Source organism: Miniopterus schreibersii (genome assembly GCF_964146895.1).
Source record: "Miniopterus schreibersii genome assembly, chromosome: 4".
In the NCBI taxonomy this organism is placed as follows: Eukaryota; Metazoa; Chordata; class Mammalia; order Chiroptera; family Miniopteridae; genus Miniopterus; species Miniopterus schreibersii.
This window is the reverse complement of record NC_138105.1, coordinates 93,866,501-93,888,954: the sequence shown is the minus strand read 5'-3', so window position 1 is coordinate 93,888,954 and position 22,454 is coordinate 93,866,501. Positions and strand designations below refer to the sequence as shown.

General features: G+C 48.2%; 1 protein-coding gene across 2 annotated transcripts in view; it reads right to left on the bottom strand.

Annotated features, from left to right (window-relative positions):
• The window catches only part of TENM2 (teneurin transmembrane protein 2), a gene marked incomplete at its 5' end in the record, with an annotated part of 597,332 nt that overhangs the window by 11,332 nt on the left and 563,546 nt on the right, over positions 1-22,454 (bottom strand). For both annotated transcript variants that reach the window (XM_081135053.1, XM_081135054.1), the window contains 2 exons: positions 2,414-4,028; positions 5,014-5,310. In XM_081135053.1, the coding sequence (XP_080991179.1) occupies positions 2,414-4,028; positions 5,014-5,310 (1,912 nt within the window). The remainder of the gene's footprint in view (positions 1-2,413; positions 4,029-5,013; positions 5,311-22,454) is intronic.

The window sequence follows — 22,454 nt, the reverse complement described above, 5'->3', positions numbered from 1 at the left end:
TACCCTACCCAACACCCCTCCCCTTCTCATAACTGAGGCCATCAAAACACTGGCTTCCTCTCCTTTCCTTGAGACTCAGGAGGGCCAAAGCCAGAGCCTTTTGTTTTTTTTTCCTCTCTCACCTACCAAGGATTGAAGGAAGGGATCCATCCTTTGTGTCCAGAGGCACCAACTCCCTCCCCTCAGTCAGGTCGAGAAGGAACCACCCAGCTCTTACCAGCTCCTGGTGGTTTTTCTTTCTCACCCCAGTTTATTTTTTGTTTCCCCTCTACCTCTGAACTGTCATGTGCTACCTAAGCCTCCAGTAAAAACAAAAACAGGCAAAAATATATTTTTTGCCTTTTCAGGAGAACCAGGAAAGTAGTTGAGAGGTCAGTGAGGTTGATTGTTACCTGCGAATGATTTTGTTTGCGGCTTGGCAACTGTAGGTGTCCGTTCAGCTTACTTTGAGGGCTTTTAAAAATGTCCCTCTATCCATACCCTCTCAAAGCTGATTCATCCTTAAGGCACCCAGTGCCCAGCAGGGCTTTGGGAAGCAGTCTGGGCACTGGAAGATTCTTCTCCTGTGGCTGGTAGGCATGGTCTGCCTCCCCGTTCACACTGTTTCCTCTGTGAACAGTGTCCCCCCCTCCCCTACTTCATAAAAGTCTGCTCAAATGGCGCCTGTTCAGAAAGGCCTCTGTGAGCCCCTAAGGAGACACTGCCTGTCACTCTTTGACCCCTTAACCTATTTTATTTATCTTCATGGCACTTATCTGAAGCTCTGTACATATATGTGTGTATTTTCCTGAGAGGTGCTTTAATTTGAAACTGCAGGGAACTGAGGGACAGTGGTCAGGCTAAGCCACAGGGAGGAGAGGAAGCCTGGCAGAGTAGCGTGGGAGTGAGCGCCTCCGAGGAGGTGCAGAGGGGAGAATGGGAGGAAATCGGCTTGGCCATAGCTCCTGGGCTCACAGGGTACCAGCTGCTTCTGTTGGGGGATGCTGGGCTCAACTTCAAAGGGTCTGGAACTTGTCAATGAGGCATGGCATAGCCACACATTGATCTCTAAGATTGGCTACTTCTCTTTGCAGCATGGGTCACAGAGGGCAGCACTGTGCTCTAGGTAGCTGCTGCTTCCTTTCCTATCTTGGGGGTGGACAAGTGACTCCTTGTCACCTGAGGGTAGGGGCCCATTAGGCTTGATGCCTCTCTGGCCCTTGGCCAAGAGCTGTTGAGTTTCTTGGAACTCGGGGGGCCTTGGACTTGGGGTCCCCATGTTGTTCCTCTACAATGCATGGGCAGGGGAGATGGCCCTGGCAGCTTTGCTGGAAGTTGGTCTCTCTGGATCTCCATCCCTCTGTCCTGATTTCCTTGCTTATTTCCCTGAGGACAGGGACTTTATCTTGCTCTCCAAGGCATCTCTAGTTCTAAGGATATGTTAGATGCCATGAAAATACATGCTGAATGGGTGAGTGGATGGATGGGCATGTAGGTGGAGATACTCTCTTTGGTCTCTCTATCCATACTCTCTCAAAGTTTCCTATGTCCTTCTGACTTTTGCTCATAGCTTTTCTTCAACTTGAGCCCATTTCTGCCAAGATGACTTTTACCAGGCTCAGTTTGACTCTTGGGGCCTCCTTGTAGTATATTAACATTTTCAAATCTTAAGTCACACACACATGCACCTTTGAGAGAAGAGTGTTTGTCTTGTTCACCTTTACCATGATATCCCCAGAATCTAGCTTGGCCACTCTATAAATGCTTGTTGAATAAATAACAGATGCCTGTAAGGTAGCACAGGCTTAATTCTGCTTTGTGTTATCATTGGTTGTTTGTTTGTGTATCCTGCCAGCCTGGGGGTGAGGTGGGGAACTGGGTCTCAGCCATCTCAGGACCGATGCTAACTCATTGCTTCACTAGCAATGATGATGTTAATAACACGAGCTCACACCCTTTTGCGATCATCCACTGTCTAAGTGCCAGGCACTAGACTTTATCTATAGTAGTTCAGTTTCTTTTCAATATCACTCTATGGGATGGTTTTATGAGTGTCCTTTCACAGAGAAGGAAACTACAGCTCAGAGAGATTGGACCACTAACCCATGGTCCATTGGCTTATAAATTGAGAAAGAGAATTCAAACCAGATTTTTCTGACCCTAGAGTCCTAGTATTTCCCCCTCCATAAGGTGGCTTTGCTCTGTTGGGGTAGAAAGGGCTCTTATAAGTTATTTCAACTGAATGGACTTGCAAATGGTCAGGATACCTTCAAACAGACTCCTGACTGCTCTGCACTGCCGTCACTTGACTGTTCTAGATGCTGTACTGCCCAGTGTTTACAGCTCTCCAAGATAAGATGTAAGTTCCCAACAGTCTACCAGGACAATCACCCCGCAGGGAGCCACTGCCGGACTGAGGCGGCAAAGTCCTCACCTGTCACGTAGTTCTTCAAATCCAGCTCATTGCTGAGAGGATTGTTGCTCTTGAACATGTACAGGTTAAAGGGGGCTGGTTCCTTGCCCACGTTTTTCCACATCGTGTAGTCTGGGGAGGTCCACCGTCCCGCCAGCACGTCATAATCACGTTGAGTGAAGTGGACCAGCTTGGTCAGGGGGTCATAGAGCCCCCCGTGGAAGCCGATGACCATCTGGAAGTCAGGGTTGGAGTCATAATAAATCTCCCCGTAGGCCGTGTACTGCAGCTGTTTGATCATGAGACCGTTGATGCTGAACACGGCCAGCGGAGTCCCCGTGTTATCCGAGGCAACGTAGTACTCCTCCCCACTGCTGCTCTCCATGGCGAAGAGGTGACCCTGGAGGTCGTAGTAGAGCGAGGTGATCTCTGAGTTGGAGTGATTGTACATGTGGGTGACGCGAGTCGGGTTGTGGAGGTCGGAGTAGAAGTACTGCAGGTGGTGGCCCAGGGTGGTCTTGTAGGAAGCCCGGCGCCCCACCCCGTCGTAGCGGTACTGGACGCTCCACCCACTGGCCTTGTTGTAGGCTCTCGTCAGGAGGCCCTTGGAGTTGTACTCGAAGATGTCAGCCCCGCGCTGGCACAGGTAGCCGTCGTCGTCAATTTTGTACTGCACGTCGCCAAGCCTGGTGATGCGATCCCGGAGGTCGTAGCGCAGGGGCATGAGGCGCACGCTGTTGCCCGGGTTCAGCAGGTGCAGGTTCCCGTTGAGGTCGTAGCTGTAGCGCCAGGTTGGGCGGTCATTGACCGCCACGCTCTGGAGCTGCCCATCCCCGTCATAGTCATAGGTGTACTTGGTGGTGTTGGCGTAGGGCCCCAGTTTCAGCTCCCTCTTGATCACTCGCCCCATGCTGTCGTATTGCACGGTCATCCAGTACATGAGGGACCTGAACATCTCGTACTGGACTTCCTTGATGCGCCCGTGGGTGTCGAAGTGTTTGCTGAGGGTCATCACGGCGGTGGTGATGATCTGGTTGATGTCGTAATAGATAACTCCAAACTTGCCGAAGTGCTCCACCTTGCCAGAGATCTCGTCGTAGCGGTAGAGGTCAACGGGCAGGGGGGTCTCACTTATGACGGGCTTAATGCTCGCGATCCTGAAGCTGTTGTCATGGTAGGTGTAGTCAAACCTGGCATTGACCATGCCTTCCTCGGAAAACCTGTAGATCTGCTTGTCCACAAGCGGGCCGATCTTCCGGTACCGGATGGTGCAGGAGAAGCCCCCGCTTTGGAGGTTGACCATCTTCAAAACCCCAGTGGTCTCGTCGTAGCCGAAAGTGACGGCGGTGCTGTCATAAACGATCTCGGATAACTTGGACAGTTTCCCGTACTTGTAGAACACCTGGCGCCCGGTGCCCAAAAAGGACGTCTTCAGGATGCGTCCATCATCGCTGTAGTCAAAGATGACCGAGGCGTTGCTTTCAGGCGGGTTGTAAATGTTGCGGATGTAGCCAATGGAGGTGTGCGTGGACATGCTGTGCCGGGCGACACTGGGCATGGTGACGGCGTGGAGACGGTCGGAGGAGTCGTACTCAAATATGTACTGACGCTGACTCTGCAGCAGGAGCACCATGGACTGGAGGAAGGAAAGGGGAAGGGAACCCATGAGTTGGCTGTTTAGGACTGATCACTCAAATCGACAGAATTTATGCCATTTCCCCAAAAGTCCATTCAAAAGGCATGAAGGATGGGGAGGTTTAGACCAGAGATCATGAGTGGGTTGATTTCATCGGGCATGCCAGCTCTGATGGATCGGGGTGGCTGCCTGGAGCAGGGCTTCTCAAATTTTAATGTGCATGTGAAATACCCAGGGATCTTGTGAAAAGGCAGCTTCTAATTCATTAGTTCTGGGAGGGGCAGGGCCTGAGAATCTGCTTTTGTAACAAGCTCCCAGGTGATGCTGATGTTGCTTGGACCATACTTTGAGTAGCAAGGGCTGGGAAGACTGAGGTGAGAGGCATTGAGTTTGCCTACAGACTCAATAACAAGGAACCCTGAAATTGTTTAGAAATGACTGCCACTGACCCAGCAGGGGACAGGTGTGACACACATACTATGTTTCTGCCACTTCTGCTTAAAGAGAAAGCACAGCCTCTATTTAGAAGCTACTGAAAAGATTAAATAGCCCAGAATCATTGATTCTCTGGGAAAAAAATGGCCTAAAAGTTGAGGCAACTGGGAGATTGCTGCCTTTTCTGGTCAACGATTCCAGTATCTTATGGCATAAAATACTGATCTAATGGTTTCTAATTTATAAGTAGTGATTAGCCATGTTGCCAATGGGATGATTCTGTCGGCTTCAATGGTACTTCTTACTATTGGAATAAAATCAGTCCATCCTTTTCGGCATTGCTGAGTATCTAGCACGTCTTTATTTTTTATTATTTTTTTGCTCTTAATGATAACAATGCTGAGCTATGAATAACATTCATTCAGGTTGCCTCCCTCCCAGTGAGGGGGCCCCTGTGGAGTGAAAGGGAAGGTTTTCAAATGTCTCACGGCAAAGCGCAGGGGCCAGCGCCAGTGAGAAAGGCCCGCAGGCCGAGGCGGCGCTCACCCACCTTGTCAAGGTAGGAGTAGCTCCACACCTTCCCGTCGGCAAACATGCGTGACACGACCCGGCCCTGCTTGTCGATGTCCGTCCTCTCGCTCATGGCGCCCCGCTGCAGGCCCGCCAGGCGCCCGTTGAAGAAGTACGAGACGTTGACGGCCGCCAGCCCGCTGCTGGGCAGCCAGAGGAACGGGCGGCCCACCTGGTCGTAAATGATCCTCAGCGTGAACTTGCGGTGATCGTCGTAGATCTTCTCCGTCCGAATGTTCCGGTCGTAGTCGATGGACAAGAGGTTCCTTCCGTGGACCTAGGGAGACACAACAGGCCTGGTTTGAAAGCTGTCACCCGGTGTGTTAGCTCAGCCTCCGTGGAGCGCGGCTGGCGCGGCCCGGACAGAGTCAGAGGAGGAAGTGGCCCTGAGGTTATCTGGAGCAGCGCTTTCTACACTCTGTCACGTCAGGCACACAGAGAAGATGGTGATATTTGCCCGGCCGGGCGTGGCTCAGCGGTTGAGCGCCGACCTGGGATCCAGGCGATCGGGGTTCGATTCCTGGTCAGGGCACATGCCCGGGTTGCGGGCTCGATCAATGGCTCTCTCATCATTGATGTTTCTCTCTCTCTCCCTCTCCTTTCCTCTCTCTGAAATCAATAAAGATATATTAAAAAAAGAAAAAGAAAATGGTGATATCTGTAGGGTGTCCTAGAATTCCGACGGGGCACCGCCTAAGGGCAGTGAGGACTGATGCGGCGCGGCCGCAGGGAGCAGTCACCGGGCCATGTGCCATACAGTGACGGGCGCCACCACGCTGCAGAAAGAGCGAAGGGCAAGAGAATTTGTGTATTTGCGCACTTATAACCTTTTCTGGCCATACCATCAACTGAGGAGCTAACAATCTGTAACCGCAGGTGCCAGGGTTTCCTCTGAAGCCTGAAGGAAAGGTCCCAGAGGGGCAGGGAGAAGGTCTTCAGCATCCGTATTTTACAAAGACCTGGGACTCGCAAGGCTCATTCTGTGTGAGCTCCTTTACTTCCATGCCACTGTCAAGGATGCAAGACCTCAGTGGGGAGGCCTCAGCAGGGCTGGGGGATGCCAACAAAGGGAAGGACTGAGTTACTTCGATTTGAGAGGAGTCGTGGAGCTCATCCAGCCATGGTTTAGTGGTTGTTTAGAAGTTGACCTGATCTGACAGAGAAGAAAGCCTGCCCCAGAAGGCAGAGGTGGGAGACTAGACTCCGGTTGGGGTAGAGGAGATGACTCCTGAGATTTAGCTAGTCCTGAGTGGACGGCTGGAAGTGAATGAAACGAGGCCGACTCAGCTCAGGCTCTTTCAGCATAACTGACTGCAAATGCAGACCTCCCTGGGGTGACTGCTGAAGGCAACGGAAGATATAAACAGGCAGAAGGAAGAGACGGGAGAGATGTCTGGGACCGCCTCACCTTACCCTGGTGGTTCAATAGCACTTGATGACAATAATGACGATGGTGATGATGGTAACAGTGACTTTAACACGTGCTACAGGCTGGTATATACAGGCATTGAGTCAGGCAGTTTGCACCTATTGTCAGAGTTGATGCTCACAAAGACCACTCGGCAGATGAGGAAACTGAGCTGGAAACAGGGAGGTTACATACTTGCTGAAGGTCACACAGCAGTGAAGTGGTACGGCTGGCCTGGGAGTTAGTTCTAAAGACTTTGACCAGTTAGTTAATGACTTAGTAACCAGGTTTACTGCTTCCTGTATTATTTATGCATCGAGTACCCTGAGGTGTGCCCATGAGGCAGAGGCTGTACAGCAATGCCACAGCCCTTGAGGGCTCCGTGTTGCAGCTTTATGGGGAGACAAGGACTGCTTCTAATACCACAGGCACCTGTATTCTGCAGAGCAGTATTGTACCCAGGTAAAGAACTACATTTCACAGCTTCCTTTGGAGATAGGTGTGGCTAACATGACGTAAGTGACAGTTGTTGGTGGGGTCTTCTGGGGTCCTTGGAGGAAGCTGACTCCGCTAAGAAGTAGGCACCTGTTTGTTTTCCCCGCGCTCCCCCTCTTCCTAGGTGGGATGTGGATGTGATACCTGGAGCTCCAGCACTCACCTTGTCATTATGGGGTTACTTTGAGCATGGAAGCCTCAAGGATGGTGACTAACCCAGAGGAAAAAGAGTCCAGCTGTCTCTCTGTTGACCTAGGTGTCGCCAATGCTCACCCACACCAGCCATGAATCGCTCACCTCTAGACTGCTTTTAGGTCACAGAAAATAGCCAGCCTCTATCTCATCGCAGCTCTCCGTATTCCTACATCTCTGTTACTTAGTGGTTGAAATGAATCTAAGCCGATGCAAGCCCCTGATGCTATGACAGGTACTGTGCTAGGTACTTTTTCATACCCAAACCCTGTTTAATTCTCACAACATAGGTAGAAATTATTTTCTGTATGGGCAATTAGCTTGGAGCAGTCACATAGCTAGACAAGTGCAGGGGCTGGATTTGAACCCAGGACTACCTGATTCTTCAAACTGTTGCTGTTTCCATGGAGGCATCCCAGAGAGAAGCGGGGGGACTAGAACATTTGAGAGAGAACATTTAGAAAAGAGACGCACCAAGCTTGGGTATAGGGATAGGGTGTCGAGTTCTTGGGCTACAAGGAAGCTCAGCTTTCAGTGGGAAGATTCATATAATCAAACTTGCAGCAATTGGGGAGAAAGTCAAGAAGGCAAAAACTGAGGGGTAGCACTTTTTTATGCGTTTCAAACGTGAATGCTGCCAGAATTATTGGGGATCTTGATCCCAAATTAGAGTCACACAGGCCAGGGTCACTTCCTCTGGAGACAGAGGTTTGGCCACATCGGGTTGCTCCATTTGGGACAAGTGCAGAAGATTCTTAAACCTGTGTGTTTAGGAATTCCAGTCCAAGCCCACGCCAGTGTTTAATTCTGCAGAATGAATGACGTGGCAGAAAGGAGGAAGGATTTTCAGGGTTCCATGAGCCAACTGCTGGTGACGCCCCACATCTCCTGTCTCCCTCTGTCCTCATTTCCTTTCTTTATTTTTCCCTTTGCATCTCCTAGATAGCAGCACACGCCCCAGTGCACTTACTAGTCACTGAACGTTAAATCTGTGCTAACGTCAGGCTCCGTGCCTGTGACGGGACGCAGGGTGACCACCACCCACAGAGCCGTGTGGCCTGAAAGTATATGATGGGCTCAGCCTGCTCCGAGCCCTGCGCTTTTTATTTTATTGAATCTTCACGATATTATCAGCGCGACATGCACGGCACGGCTAGGGTTAGGTGCCCCCTCTGGCTTATACACGTAGCAAGTTGTGGGGCCAGGATCCCACCCGGGAGATCACGGTCTTCGCCTGTCTCAGCCCTGCCTCTCCGACCAGCGGCTGGCTCTCAGCAGACAGGCGGTCCTAAGCCACGGGGGCTGCTGTCACCGCTGTCACAAGTCAGGCTGCCGGACTGAGTCTACAGGGCCGCATCAGCCCCCAGGGAGAAGAGGCGGGTGATTCTGACCTGTACTCCTGGTTAAAATACATTCAGTGTGATACAAGGCCCTGTCTTCAGTCACCTGGCAGAGACCAACAGGTGACTCATATAGGTAACCATAATTTGTGTGTGTGTCCCCCAAAAATGTATACATACTTTAACAAACGATAACTCACTTAATTTTGAAAATGAACTGTATGTTAGTTAATAAACACTGACTTTATAATCATTCAAAATGTGTATACATTTTTGGGGGGCACCCGGTATATACTATAACATGTACTCATGAGAGAGACCAACATGTAAGTCCCATACATAAGCATGACTATCATTACAGCTCTATCAGTACACGAGGGTGCTAAGCTCACAGAACTGAATAGTGCACACGCACAGAAGAGGGGTCCCCGACCTCTGACGGGCCAACATTTGGGTTTGTTGCTACTACGTAGGGCTGACGAGGCCTCTGACCCCTTGTCTGGGTGCATCAACCATGAAGAAGTAACAGGTACTAAGCATTAGCCGTGGTAGTTCAAGGTGGGATTTTATTCCCAAAGTCACCATGTCTCCGGAATTGGATTTTGTTATAGCACTGGTTGGAATTAACTTTGTATTTTCTCATTTGATTAAGATATAAATGGGTCATTGGGGAGAAAAAGGGACATCTGTAATATTTTAAACAAAACAAAACAAAAAAAAGAAAGTATCGCCTAATAGAAAAACGCAGTTTATATTACAATAGCTTAGGCCCCGTATCATAGTGGGAAGCCAAAGATAATGCTTGAAACTGAAGACTCAGGAAGCAACAATTGAGTGATGTTAGTTAGATGTGCAGAGGTAATTACCCAAAGAAACAGCTAAAGGGCTTCAAAACACTTACCTCTGAGGAGAAAATGGCACTGGGGAGACCTGCCATTTAAAAGTAAGTCTTGTAAGAGTATTTGACTCTAAGCTGTGGTTGTGTGGGATTTTGACTAAAAAAAAAACCCACCTAACCAAAACATAAAGATATAGCCACAATTATGGTCTGAATGTTTGTATACTCCCAAAATGCACGGGTCGATGTCCCAATGATATTAGGAGGTAGGGCCTTTGGGAGGGGATTCGGTCATGAGGGCAGAGCCCTCAAGAATGGAATTAGGAACCGTAGAGATTCCCTAGTCCCTTCTGCCATGTGAGGACACAGTGAGAAGTGATCAGTCTGCAGCTCCAAAGAGGCCCTTCACCAGATCTCGGCTGTACTGGGACTCTGATCTCAGACTTCCAGCATCTGGAGCTGTGAGAAGTAAATGTCTGTTGTTTATAATACATACATACATACATACATACACACACACACACACACACACACACTCACATTCACATTCACATACACACACACACACACACATTTGGCATACAAGTTTAAGGTGTACAGCCAATGATTTGACTTACAGATGCCGTGGAATGATTACTGCAGTAAGTTAACATCCACCATCTCATATAGAAAAAAGAAAAAAGAAAAAACACAATAATTTTCTCCTTGTAATGAGAACTTTTAGGATTCACTCTCTTATCAACTTTCTTATATATCACACAGCAGGGTTCGTTGCAGTCATTACGTCGTACATTACGTTCCCGGTACTTAGTTATTTTACGGCTGGAAGTTTGTGCCTTTTGAGCACCTTCCTCCAATTCCCCCTTTCCCTACCCTCTGCGCCTGGTAACCACAAATAATCCGATCTCTTTTTCTATGAGTTCAGTGTCTTTATTTATTTTTTTAAGATTCCACATATAAGCCCGGCCGGGCGTGGCTCAGTGTTTAAGCGTCGACCTAGGATCCAGGAGATCAGGGTTCGATTCCCGGTCAGGGCACATGCCCGGGTTGCGGGCTGCAGCCGATCAATGACTCTCATCATTGATGTTTCTGTCTCTCTCTCTCCCTCTCCTTTCCTCTCTCTGAAATCAATAAAGATATATTTAAAAAAAAGAAAAAAAAAGATTCCACATATAAGTGAAGTCATACAGTATTTGTCTTCCTCTGACTTATTTTACTTAGTGTAATGCCTTCCAAGTCCATGCATGTTGTTGCAAATGGCAGAATTTCCTCATTTTATCTGGCCGAATAATATTCCATTGTGTGTGCATCTGCCTATTTTACATCTTCTTTATCCATTTACCCACTGATAGACACTGAGGCGGTTTCCATGTCTTGGCTATTGTAAATAATTCTGCTCTGAATATGGGAGTGTAGATACCTCTTTGGCAGTGTTTTCATTTCCTTTGACTATTTCCCCAGAAGTGGAATTGCTGGATTATACAGTAGTTCTATCTTTAAGTTTTTGAGGACCCTCCATACTGTTTTTCACAGTCCATAGTGGCTGCACCAGTTTACATTCCCACCAACAGTACATATCCTCACCAGCATTTGTTTCTTATTGTTTTGTTTTGTTTTTTAATCCTGATCTGAGGATATTTTTTCCATTGCTTTTCAGAGAGAGTGGAGGGGGGGGGAGAGAGAGAGAAACATCGATGTGAGAGAGACACATCGATTGGCTGCCTCCCGCACGCTCCCAGACCCGGGACCGGGGATCGAGCCTGCAACTGAGGTATTCCTTGGCCAGAATTGAACCCAGGACCCTTCAGTTTGCGGGCCGACGCTCTAACCACTGAGCCAAACTGGCCAGGGCATCTTACTGTTTTAACGATGGCCATTCTATCAGGCACGATGTGGTATCTCATGGTGGTTTTGATTTGCATTTCCCTGATGAAGAGTGATGTACCTACTGGCCGTTCATGTATCTTCTTTGGAAAATGTTCATTCAAGTCCTTTGCCCATTTTTATTTTTAAAACATTTTAAAATTTTTTGTTTTATCTTTACTGTTGAAAGTATTACAGGTGTCCCATTTTCCCCCCATTGACCCCTGCCCCTTGCTCCTGCCCCCTCCCCAGGCCTTCACCGCGCCATTGTCTGTGTCCATGGCTTATGCACATAACTCCTTTGGTTAATCTCTCCCATCCCCACCCCTTTCCCTCTTCCCTCTGAGATATGACCGTCTATTGCCTGCGTCAATGTCTCTGGGTCTGTTTTGTTTGTCAGATTCTTTTGTTCGTTAGCATCACTTATGTGGCTGTCTTGGTGACGTCACTCCAAGTCAGCGGTCGAAATGTGTAATTTCTATAAAAACGCCCAATGCTTCTAATAATTAAATGTGATGAATTCATGGGAAGCTGAGCCAAGCAGTGCAGTCCAGTTGCGTAATTTGATTAGAATCAAGTATCTTTAATTATGAGGGGGCCACGCGTGAGGAGGAGGTGCCTCAGCTGTGGGGCGTGAGGTGCTGGAGGGCTTGTGGGCCCCGGCTCCCCGGTTTCGAGCGTGCAGAAGTTTTAATTCAGCCATGCTGTTCTCTTATTCTGAATTAAATTACCCATCTAACCACATTTAAATTAACCTTGAGGCTTCCTGGAGAACATAAAAGTTATTCTGAATTATTTTCCCTGCCAGGATCAGCACAGTTCCCTTCCCAGCTGGCTCAGTAGGTTCTCCACGATAGAGAAACCAATTTTTAAATTAATACAATTTTGTGTTCGTGAGGAAGCTGTTATTTTTAATTATCGAGTGTTTTCCTCAGCCTGGCTTCCCCAGTTAATAAAACTCGGCTATTTAGCACAGTTTTTATTTTTGCAGAGGGCAGACTCGGGGAAGTGGTGTCCCCTGTGGAATCTCCGCCACCAGAATGTTTTGATCTCACTAAGCACACGGCTGTCACAGGGAGGCTCATAAAAAACCCCGAGAAAAGGAAACGCTGTTGTCAAAATGGCCTTGCTGGGGCCATAACCGGCGACTCTAACTCAGCTCACGGGGCAGGGATGGGAGCTGGTGATTTGAGAAACATGAAGGAGGAAATTAAGGCTGGGCTGGATCCCCTCCAGGAGGCGGCAGGAGCACAGCAGGAGAGGCTGCAGTTAGACTCAGAGAAGGACCATTTGCCCATCCTGCCTCAAGTATGGGAGACCCAGAGGAGATCAGTGAGGGAGGGCCTGGGACTCGCCATGTCTGGAGATGTTTGAAAGCAGAATTTCTGCCTTGGAGAGTTTAGTTATTCACCTACCGAGGGGAAAAGCCTCGCTTAGGTGACATCTTCATTTCCTTTCTAGGGGTGTCCTCTGGGATTTACTTTTTTCCCCCCTATTCATCCTCACCTGAGGACAAGTTTTTATTGATTTTAGAGAGACAGGAAGGGAGAAGGGGGGGGGAGAGGGAGAGGGAGAGAGAGACATTGATCAGTTGCGTCCCTTACGTGCCCTGACCAGGAATTGAACCCGCGACCCTTCGGAGCACAAGACGACGCTCCAACCAACTGAGCCACACTGGCAGGGCTGTCCTCTGGGATTTCACAAGCAGCTTCTCCCCAGCCCCCATATAACAAGACTCGGTGCTACACTGGGATCAGTGCTTGTGTGGACAGAACAACTTGCTACACGTAAATAATGCATATTCAGGAGGGCAGGCCTCTGCAGACACAGCCAATAATGTATCCCCCAAGTGGACACTATTTTTGGATGACTTGCTATTTTGGGTGCTGGAGAGGTGGAAAGGTGAAAAGACTTAAAATTGAGTTGCAGTTTTGACTATCACTAGCTCTGTCATTGCAACGCAGCACCTTTACCATTTGTGCCTCAGTTTCCTTATCTGCAGTGGCCTGTGAGCTTCTGGTGGGTAGTAAGTTTATCTTAATTTTCTTAATGTCCCTATTAGCTTGGACAGTGTGCTTGGTGCTTAACAAACATTTTAAAATAAAGGGCTTGAATGAGACTGAGTTTAAACAATCCTGGTGACTCTGATGGTCCAAGGTTCTCACATGGAAAACCAAGAACAGAAAATGTGACCAGGACATCTGTGGTCTCCAAATATTGGGAGGGCTTCACTCCAAAGAGCACTTACAGTCTCTCAGGGAGGCTCCCCCAGACCTGGAATGAACAGAGGTGGGAGGGGGTGGATTTTCATAATGTTATCTTAAAAATCCCATTCATTCATTCATTAAATATTTACTGAGCACCTACTATGTGCTCGTCACTGTGATCAGCACTTAAGCTAGAGCTAGACAGTTATGGCCCCTGCCCTTGTGGAGCTTATAGGCCGAGAATAAAGACCCGCGAACCAACAACAAACAACACGAGTGTGGAAATGAGCATGACCAGAGGGAAGAAATAGTGGGAACAGAGGAAGGACACTAGCCAGAGCTGTGATGAGAAGGAGAGTTTCCCAAAGGCAGAGTTGCCTCAGCGGGGGCTTGAAGCATTAGTAAGACCTCCCAGGTGAAGGTGGGAGAACGTCAAGAACATTCCAGGTGGGGAGGCGAGCAAGCGAAAGCTTGAGAGGTGAGCAAGGGCCCCGCACAGGCAGAGAAGCCCGGTTCAGAGGCTGTGGGAACAGTGTAGTGAAGGTGGGTGGGCCACGGGTAGGGAGATGGCAGAGAAGAGGGGCGTCTGCCCTGGAGGCTCAGCCCAGATGACCAGAACGAGCTTGCACTTGCCACCCTTCCACCTGCACTTCCAGAATCCGAGTATGTCACCTGTCTCCTGGCATCTAGGAAGGAAGGTAGACAGTCCAGCCTGCGGATGAAGGCTCCTTCGCATTCACTGGCGGGAAATCTGGGGAGGACTTCTGTATTTCTAAGATCCTTTCCAGGGCCAGTAAGACCCTATTCCATTGACCTCACCGCTGCTAGTTCGCTCCAGCCACACTGGCTCTCCTTCTGCTCATGCTACAAGCAACAGTACCTTATGTCTCAGGACCTTTGCACATGCTGGCACCCTAGCACAGCAGGCTTTCTTCCCATCCAAGCCTGGAAACTTCCTACTCTTCATTCTGTTCTCAGCTCAAATGTCATTTTCTTAGAGAGGCCTTAACCTAAATCAGATGTTTCCGATTATCCTCACCCTATATTTTTCTTTCTAGCACCCATCACAATTTCTTTGGTTAAACTCCATGAGGGTCTTTCCACTTTTCCATCACATCAATCAAAACAGCAAGTCAGCCAAAAGTAACCCTTGCTTGAGGAATGCCTTGTTTAATGGGCCTGCAGAAGTTTGCCCTTCTAATTATTATTTAAGCTAATGTTAAATGTATTACGAGTTGTTCTTTCTGCACCAGCACTGCTCACAATTTAGTCTTGTCTGTTTTGTTCACCAATATACACACAGTGCCAAGTACAGTGCCAAGAACATAATAGGTATTTGAAAGATAAAACATAAGTTGGTGCCGAATGGATGCACTGGGTCAGGAAGGAGCCGATGAAATTCAGGCTTTCACAAGGACTCTGCATGCTAACATAGTCCTGCCTTAGTGGGCTCTGTGCAGAATAGAGTTCATGGGTGTGTGTTCCCCTGCACACACGCATGTCTGCCTCATACCTCGCTCCTCTGTCACTGTCACTTGCCACAAAAGTAAAAGTAACACAAGCCAACGTGTAATTGCAATGTCACATTAATTATATGGAAACCAAAACAAAATTACTAACTCCCACTTCCTCTTGGAATACTAGTAACACTAATACCGATATCATGATGGAAAATTACCTTGCAAGCAATTTCTCTTTTGTTCTGCCACCTACACAAGTAGCTGTTTCTTGCTTTTGCAATCTGGATGTAAATCATAAGCAGGAGGAAATACCCTGGAGGGTGGTTACAGGCTTTCCTTTTTGGAGAGAATCACCCACTAAATCCATTTTAGGAAAGAGCAGAAGTTTCACATCTAAACAGAAGGGGTCAGTTTCAGTTCTGTCTTCCAAAAGTCTAGAAAAAAAAGCTTGCTGGGGGGAGGGAGATGCATTAATGCATTTACCGATCCTCAGGGCCAGCATTTTGCCTTATGATTAGGCTTTGGAAGATGCAGAATACATGTGTGTGTGTGTGTGTGTGTGATTTAACCTATGCTCTTTTCCTTATTTATTATTTATTTATTATATTTATTGTTGAAAGTATTACAGGTGTCCCATTTTCCCCCCCATTGACCCCTCCTGCTCGCTCCCACCCCCTCCCCAGGCCTTCACCCCATCATTGTCTGTGTCCATGGGTTATGCATGTATGCATATAACTTCTTTGATTAATCTCTTCCCACTCCCCACCCCCTTCCCCCTTCCCTCTGAAATATGATCATCTGTTGCATGCTTCAAGGTCTCTGGATCAATTTAGTTTGTCAGATTCTTTTGTTCATTAGCTTCTTCTTAAAGAAGACCCTTCAACATTTCCTGTAGTGCTGGTCTGGTGGTGATGAACTCCTTAACTTTTTCTTGTCTGAGAAGCTCTTTATCTGACCTTCAATTCTAAATGATAGCTTTGCTGGGTAGAGTAATCTTGGTTGTAGTTCCATGTTTTTCATCACTTTGAATATTTCCTGCCATTCCCTTCTGGCCTGCAAAGTTTCTGTTGAGAAATCAGCTGACAGTCATATGGAGGCTCCCTTGTAGGTTACTAACTGCTTTTCTCTTGCTGCTTTTAAGATGCTCTCCTTGTCTTTAACTTTTGGCATTTTAATTATGATGTGTCTTGCTGTGGGCCTCTTTGGGTTCCTCTTGTTTGGGACCCTCTGTGCTTCCTGAATTTGTAAGTCTATTTCTTTCCCCAGGTAGGGGAAGTTTTCTGTAATTATTTTTTCAAATAGGTTTTCAATTTCTTGGTCTCTTTCTCTCCTGGCACCCCAATAGTATGAATGTTGGGCCTCTTGAAGTTGTCCCAGAGGCTCCTTACACTATCTGCATATTTCTGGATTCTTGTTTCTTTTTGCTTGTCTGGTTGGGTGTTTTTTGTTTCCTCATGTTCCAAATTGCTAATTTGATTCTCAGCGTCCTCTACTCTACTGTTGACTCCCTGTAAATTATTCTTCATTTCCGTTCATGTAGCCTTCATTTCTGATTGGTATTTTATTATGTTATTGATGATCTCACTAATTTCCTTAATAGTCTTACTAAGCTCCTTGAGCATCCTTATAACTGTAATTCTGAGCTCTGTGTCTAGTAGCTTGTTTGGTTCTGTTTCATTTAGTTCCTTTTCTAGAGATTTCTTCTGTTCTTTCCTTTGTGACATGTTTCTTTGCAGCGGCATGTTGACTGCTTCCTGGTGTTTGTTTCTATGTATTAGGTAGAGCTGCTCTGTCTTCTGGAATTTGTAGAGTGGCTTTGTGTAGCAGGTGTCCTGTAGGGTCCAGTGGCTCAGCCTCCCCAGTCCCCTGAGCTGGGCCTTCTAGGTGCTCCCCTGTGTGGGCTGTGTGCAGTGTCCTATTATAGTTGAGCCTTGATTGCTGTTGGTATCACCTGGAGGAATTGACCCCCAGGCCAATCAGTTGTGAGGATCAGCTGCAGCTACAGCCAGAGAGCTGCTGTGCTGGAGACACCCCTATGGAGCAGGATTTACTTCAGTGGAGCTTTGGTTCACCAAGTGCACCCCTTGAGTGTGTCACTCGTGGATGTGGTAGGGTTGTAATCCAGTGTGGTCGAGTCTGAGCACCAGGTGCACTGTCTCTGGGGCCTCCCGGGAGGTGCACAGTCAGCCTGTGCCAGTGCCCTGCCCAGGGCCACCCAGCATGAGCTACACAGCAAACCGTAGTTGGCTGCTACTTGTGCTGGGCTTGGTGGTGCCCAGGAGAGGCCCAGCTATGAGCCAGTGCAGCTGCCGCTAGTGCCAGGCCTGGGGCCACTTATCAAGCCGTATGGGGCCCGCTGCTGCTTGTTTGAGAGATTTTAGGAAAGTCCTAAGCATGAGGCTTGAGAGGCCGCTTGCACAGAAAAGCCCCTGGGAATGGCCGGGATGAGCTGCAGGTGGGGAGGGCGGGGCCTCCGGGAATCATGGGGCGGGGCCAAAGGTGAGAGTCAGGCGCTGGGATTCAAATATGGCGCCTGCCTGCCGGCTGTGCGGGGAGGACTCGCCACAGGAGCCATGGCCTCCGCCAGCCCTTCTGCCCGGGAGGAAGCCGCCCTCCAGCTCTCGCCCCAACTTCAGGCAGGTTAGTTCCTCCCCGAGTGTCCCGGGTCCTTTCCGGCAGCTCCCGGCGCTGGGCTCAGAGGGAGCGTCTGAGTGAGTCCGTGCCAGGCCCTTTAGAGGAGCTGCTGGGGCCCCCGCAGCCTCCGCGACCCTCAGGGACAGTCCCCGCTGGTTTCACAGCCCGGAGTTGTGGGGACGTCTCTTCCCGGCCCTGGAGCCCTGGGCTGGGGGCCTGCTGTGGGGCTGGGACCCCTCGCTCCTCCGGGAAACCTCCACGGCCGAGGTCGCTCTCCTGGGTTAATCTGCAGCATTGGGTGAGGGCCTGTGGCCGAGTGTGTTTCAGCCCTGATCTGCCTGCGTCTCTGCCCCTCCTACTGGTCTCGATGCTTCTTCAGTCCCCTCGTTGTAAGACTTCTGTTCAGCTAGACTGTAGGAGGTTCTGATGATGGTGGTTCTGTATTTTAGTTGTAATTCTGATGTGGTTGTGGGAGGCGGCGGGTACCGCTGGTACCTACCCCGCAGTCTCGTTTCCTTCCTTCTTGAGTTACAGCCCCTCCTTCCTCCCAGGTTACCCCCGTCTAGACAGCCTTACTGAGATGTCCATCATAAGACCCATGCGACCCAGTCCTGGCCAGTCAGCGATCCCCATTTTGCTCACCAGTGAGTAGCCCCGGGATGGGAACTCCATCTGGGTCTGGCCAATCACAGTTCCTTCATGGGATTAGCTGGGGGAGATCCTTTCCTCTGTTCTCTGGGTTCACTAAGCTGATGTCAGCCTGGAATCACCTTGGACCAAGTCTACCTGACCCCCTAGTGGGAAGAGGTCACCATCCTAATGTAGGAGAAAATTAGGCCTCTCTCCTTCACATAGCCTGGTAGGCCAGTGCCCAAGTCTGGGTGGCCACTCAGCTTCCCACTCTGTGTGGTTGTGGAGAGAGACCCCAACAGGTGAGCATGACACCTCAAGCTTGCTAGTTGCCAAATCCCGTGACCTGGCTGTGCTTACGATCTCTTGGACCTCTCCCTCTCCCTCCTCTCTCTACTGTCAGTGGTTCAGTCTCTTGTTTGGATGATTGCAACAGCCTCCATGCTAACCCACCTTCCTCCACATCTGAGGAAGCCTGAAGGCCTCTCTTCTCTTCTTCCTTCCATGCTTGCTGAGGTGGCAGTGCAGTGATGGACAAATTTCAGTGATAACCTTGGTCATACTGGGTCAGGGACTGGTGGCAGCCCAGGTAAGCAGTCTGTAAGTCCCATATCCCTCTCCAGTGTCCGACCTGGGCCCCACTGTGTGTCTGTGCTTTTTCAGGATGTGAAGAGCTGGGTGAGTATTACACACCATGTGCTGCTTCAGGCTCTGTGAGTCCCGTCATCAGTGTTGCAGCAGCGGCCTGGCCGTGGGCGCTCAGGCAATGTGCCTTTGTCCACTCAAAGGTGGATTTCACTGGCATAGAAAAATCTAAGTTCTCTTTATGTTTAGTCACATTGCTGAGCTTTTTTATTGCTTCTGAAATATTTTCAGTTGAATCTTTTGCGTTTTCCAGGTAACAGGTTCCCCAAATAATGATAGTTTTGCTTTCTTGCTTTTTATTGTCTTATTTATTTAAAAATGTCTTACTTATTTAAAAATGTCTTATTTATTTATCCCCCGACCCCCATCCTCTCGCCCTCCTCCTCTTTGGTAACCATCAGCTTGTTCTCTACATTGATGGGTCTGTTTCATTTATTTATTTATTTATGTCTAAGATTCTATATGTAAGTGAGATCATATGGTATTTGTTTTTCTCTATCTGACTTATTTCACTTAACGTAATACCCTCTAGGTCCATCCATGTTGTCACAAATGGCTATAGAGTTCATTCTTTTTTTAAAATACATTTTTTATTGATTTCAGAGAGAGGAAGGGAGAGAGAGAGATAGAAACATCAATGACGAGAGAGTCATTGATCGGCTGCCTCCGGCACGCCCCCTGCTGGGGATCGAGCCCGCAACCCGGGCATGTGCCCTGACCGGGAATCTAACCTGGATCATAGGTCGATGCTCAACCACTGATCCACACCAGCTGGGCTCTATTTTTTTTTTTTTTTATTGCTGATTAATATTCCATTGTATATATGTACCATGTCTTCTTTATCCATTCATCTACTGATGGCTATCTAGGTTGCTTCCGCATCCTGGCCATTACTAGCAATGCTGCAGTGAACACAGGGGTGCATATATCTTTCGCAGTAGTGTTTTTGTTTTCTTCAGATAAATACTCAGGAGTGGAATTGCTGATTCCTATGGCAGCTCTTGTTAATTTTTCGAGGACACTCCACACTGTTCTTTACAGTGGCTGCACCAATCTGCATTCCCATCAACAGTGCACAAGGTTTCTCTTTTCTCCACGCGCTCTCCAGCACTTGTTATTTGTTGATTTACTGGTGACAGCCGCTCAGGTGTGAGGCCATTTCACTGTGGTTTTAGTTTGCATCTCCCTAATCGGTAGTGATGTTGAGCATTTTTCCATGTCTGTTGGCCATTTGTATGTCTTCTTGGGAGAAACGTCTGTTCAGGTCCTCTGCCCATTTTTTCATCGGATTTTTGTGTGTATGTTCAGTTGTATGAGTTGTTTATATGTTTTTGGATATTAACCCGTTATCAGATGTATCATTTGAGAATAGCTTCTCCCATCCAGTAAGTTGTCTTTTTGTTTTGCGGATGGTGTCCTTCACTGTGAAAACCTTTTTAGTTGATGTAGTCCCATTGGTTTACTTTTTGGTTTCCCTTGCTTGAGGAGAGATACCCAAAAACATCGCTGAGACCGATGTCAAAGGGTTTACCGCCTATGTTTTCTTCTAGAAGTTTTATGGTTTCAGGTCTAACATTTAAGTCGTCAACCTATTTTCAGTTGATCTTTGTATCTGGTGTAAGAAAGTGGTCCGGTTTCATTTCTTTGCATGTATCTGTCCTATTTTGCCAACACCACTTATTGAAGAGATTGCCTTTACCCCACTGTATGTTCTTGCCTCCTTTGTCTTATATTAATTGACTGGAGAAGCAAGGACTTATTTCTGGGCTCTGAGAGGTCTTTCTAACACTACACATCCCAACACATCACTTTGCTAATTAAACCCAGGAACAGCTCCCCACTGTCCTCAGGATAAATGCCAGCCTCACAGAATATTCCTTCCCATGTGCGGCCCCGGCCAGCTCGCTCTTTTTTTAAACCTGCACCCCCATATAACAAGTCCCCTTCTCTCCAGCCACACTGAGTTCGTTTTCTGAAATGCCATTCCCTTTTCCGACCTCTGCGCTGTTTCACAGGCAACACTCTGTCTGATCCCGCCCCGCTTCGCTCTTTACCTGGCTAATTCCCACTGCCCTTCAGGACTGGTTCCAGCTCCTCTGACCAGCTCGTCCTGCTCTCTTGTCAAAGATCAAGCCCCTGCTCCGTATTCTCCGGCATTTCCTGGGCTTCCTTGCAGCTGAGCTGAAGTCACCCCTCCGTGTTCTCACCAGGGTGGGTGGCAGTGATGCACGCCCCAGCTGGCCCTGCTCAGTAAGCCCCCTCCAAGCACCCAAGCCCTCCTCCCCTCCCACAGAAACCTGAGGTCACTTGCTTAAACCAGCAGGATCACAAGATAGAGCGATGACAGCGAGCCACCTGACACATTTGGGCGGCGAGGTGCTTCAGGACTTGTTACCTGGCCACGGCCCATCCTCAGGGACACAGTGCAGCATCCCTGTCCTTGTGATATTAGCCCCTGTTACAGCTTACATCACACTCCTCACACTGTCTTCTCCACTAGACTGCGAGCTTCTTGACGGTAAGGATTTTGTTTTTTCTCTGTCTAGTCTACTCACTCCAACTTGCTGAGTTGGCACTTAGTAAACATCTTTTTTAATAATTTCAAATGTGGGTTTCATTTTCAGCCCCAATACAGGAGAGACTTAAACCTAGAGGAAAAGAAGAATAGACATACCCAGAAAAAGAAACAATTATAATTATAAAATGTAGTGTTCTCCTCAGAGTCCATTCTAGTAGACATCTTTTGAACAAATGAAAAATTCCAGGGTGTCGAAGTAGAGTGAAAAGAAAGGCAGGCCTGGAGGTAAGGAGAGAAGAGCCTGCATGCTCAGGGCCCGGCAGGTGCCTTTGGTTGAGCGGCCGCAAACTTCCCTGCCATAGGCTTCTGAGGCATCTGAGGAGAGCGACACTCCCCGGGTCTCACCCCACATCCCACTCCACCCTGCCTTTCCACCTGATCCCCTGCAGTCTCTGGGAGTTGCTTTTATTTCATTCACTAAACAATTTATGAATTGAATTAAAATAAATGAGATGCAAATAAATTCCAGGCTTTCTCCCTCATTTTCAAATTACATTTTCAGTCCACTCGACCTGTTATAATCTCATAGCGGTTTTCATTTAAGAGCTAAATGGATATGTGATTATTGTTACAGGAACTAACACTAGACAATTAAGTGTTGAGGTGTTGATAGATAAAGCTGTGTTCTGATTTGCATAAACACGATGCCAGCAAATCTAACCCTGGCAGAAATTCAGTTATAAGACCTGCGTGCCTAACTTCTGCTAATTACCAAGAGTCCCATTATTAAGGTTTTTAATATTCAGAGGTGGGATTATAGCCATTTTATTTTAGGGCCACATTTTATCTTTATTTTGAAAACTTAGTCAAAATGCATAGCTGATTTATCTGGGAGAAGGCACAACTGCTGCTTATAATCAACTTCTACAGTGCAGTGGATCAAAAATCAATCATACAGCCTTTAGGGACTTAGCTACTGATCTCCTTCCACTTTTGTCTTTAGGAAGACACTGCCTGTGGCTTGCGACTTTGCCAACACCAGCAGAGGAAGACAGGCATGGGAGCCAGCTGGTGACCTCACGTGGAGAGTGAAACTCCAGCCAGACAAAGGCCGCATCTTAGGATGGACCGGCCGGCTCTGCAGCGAGGTCACCGGGCTGGATTTCAGTCCAACAGCCCAGCAAAAGGGAT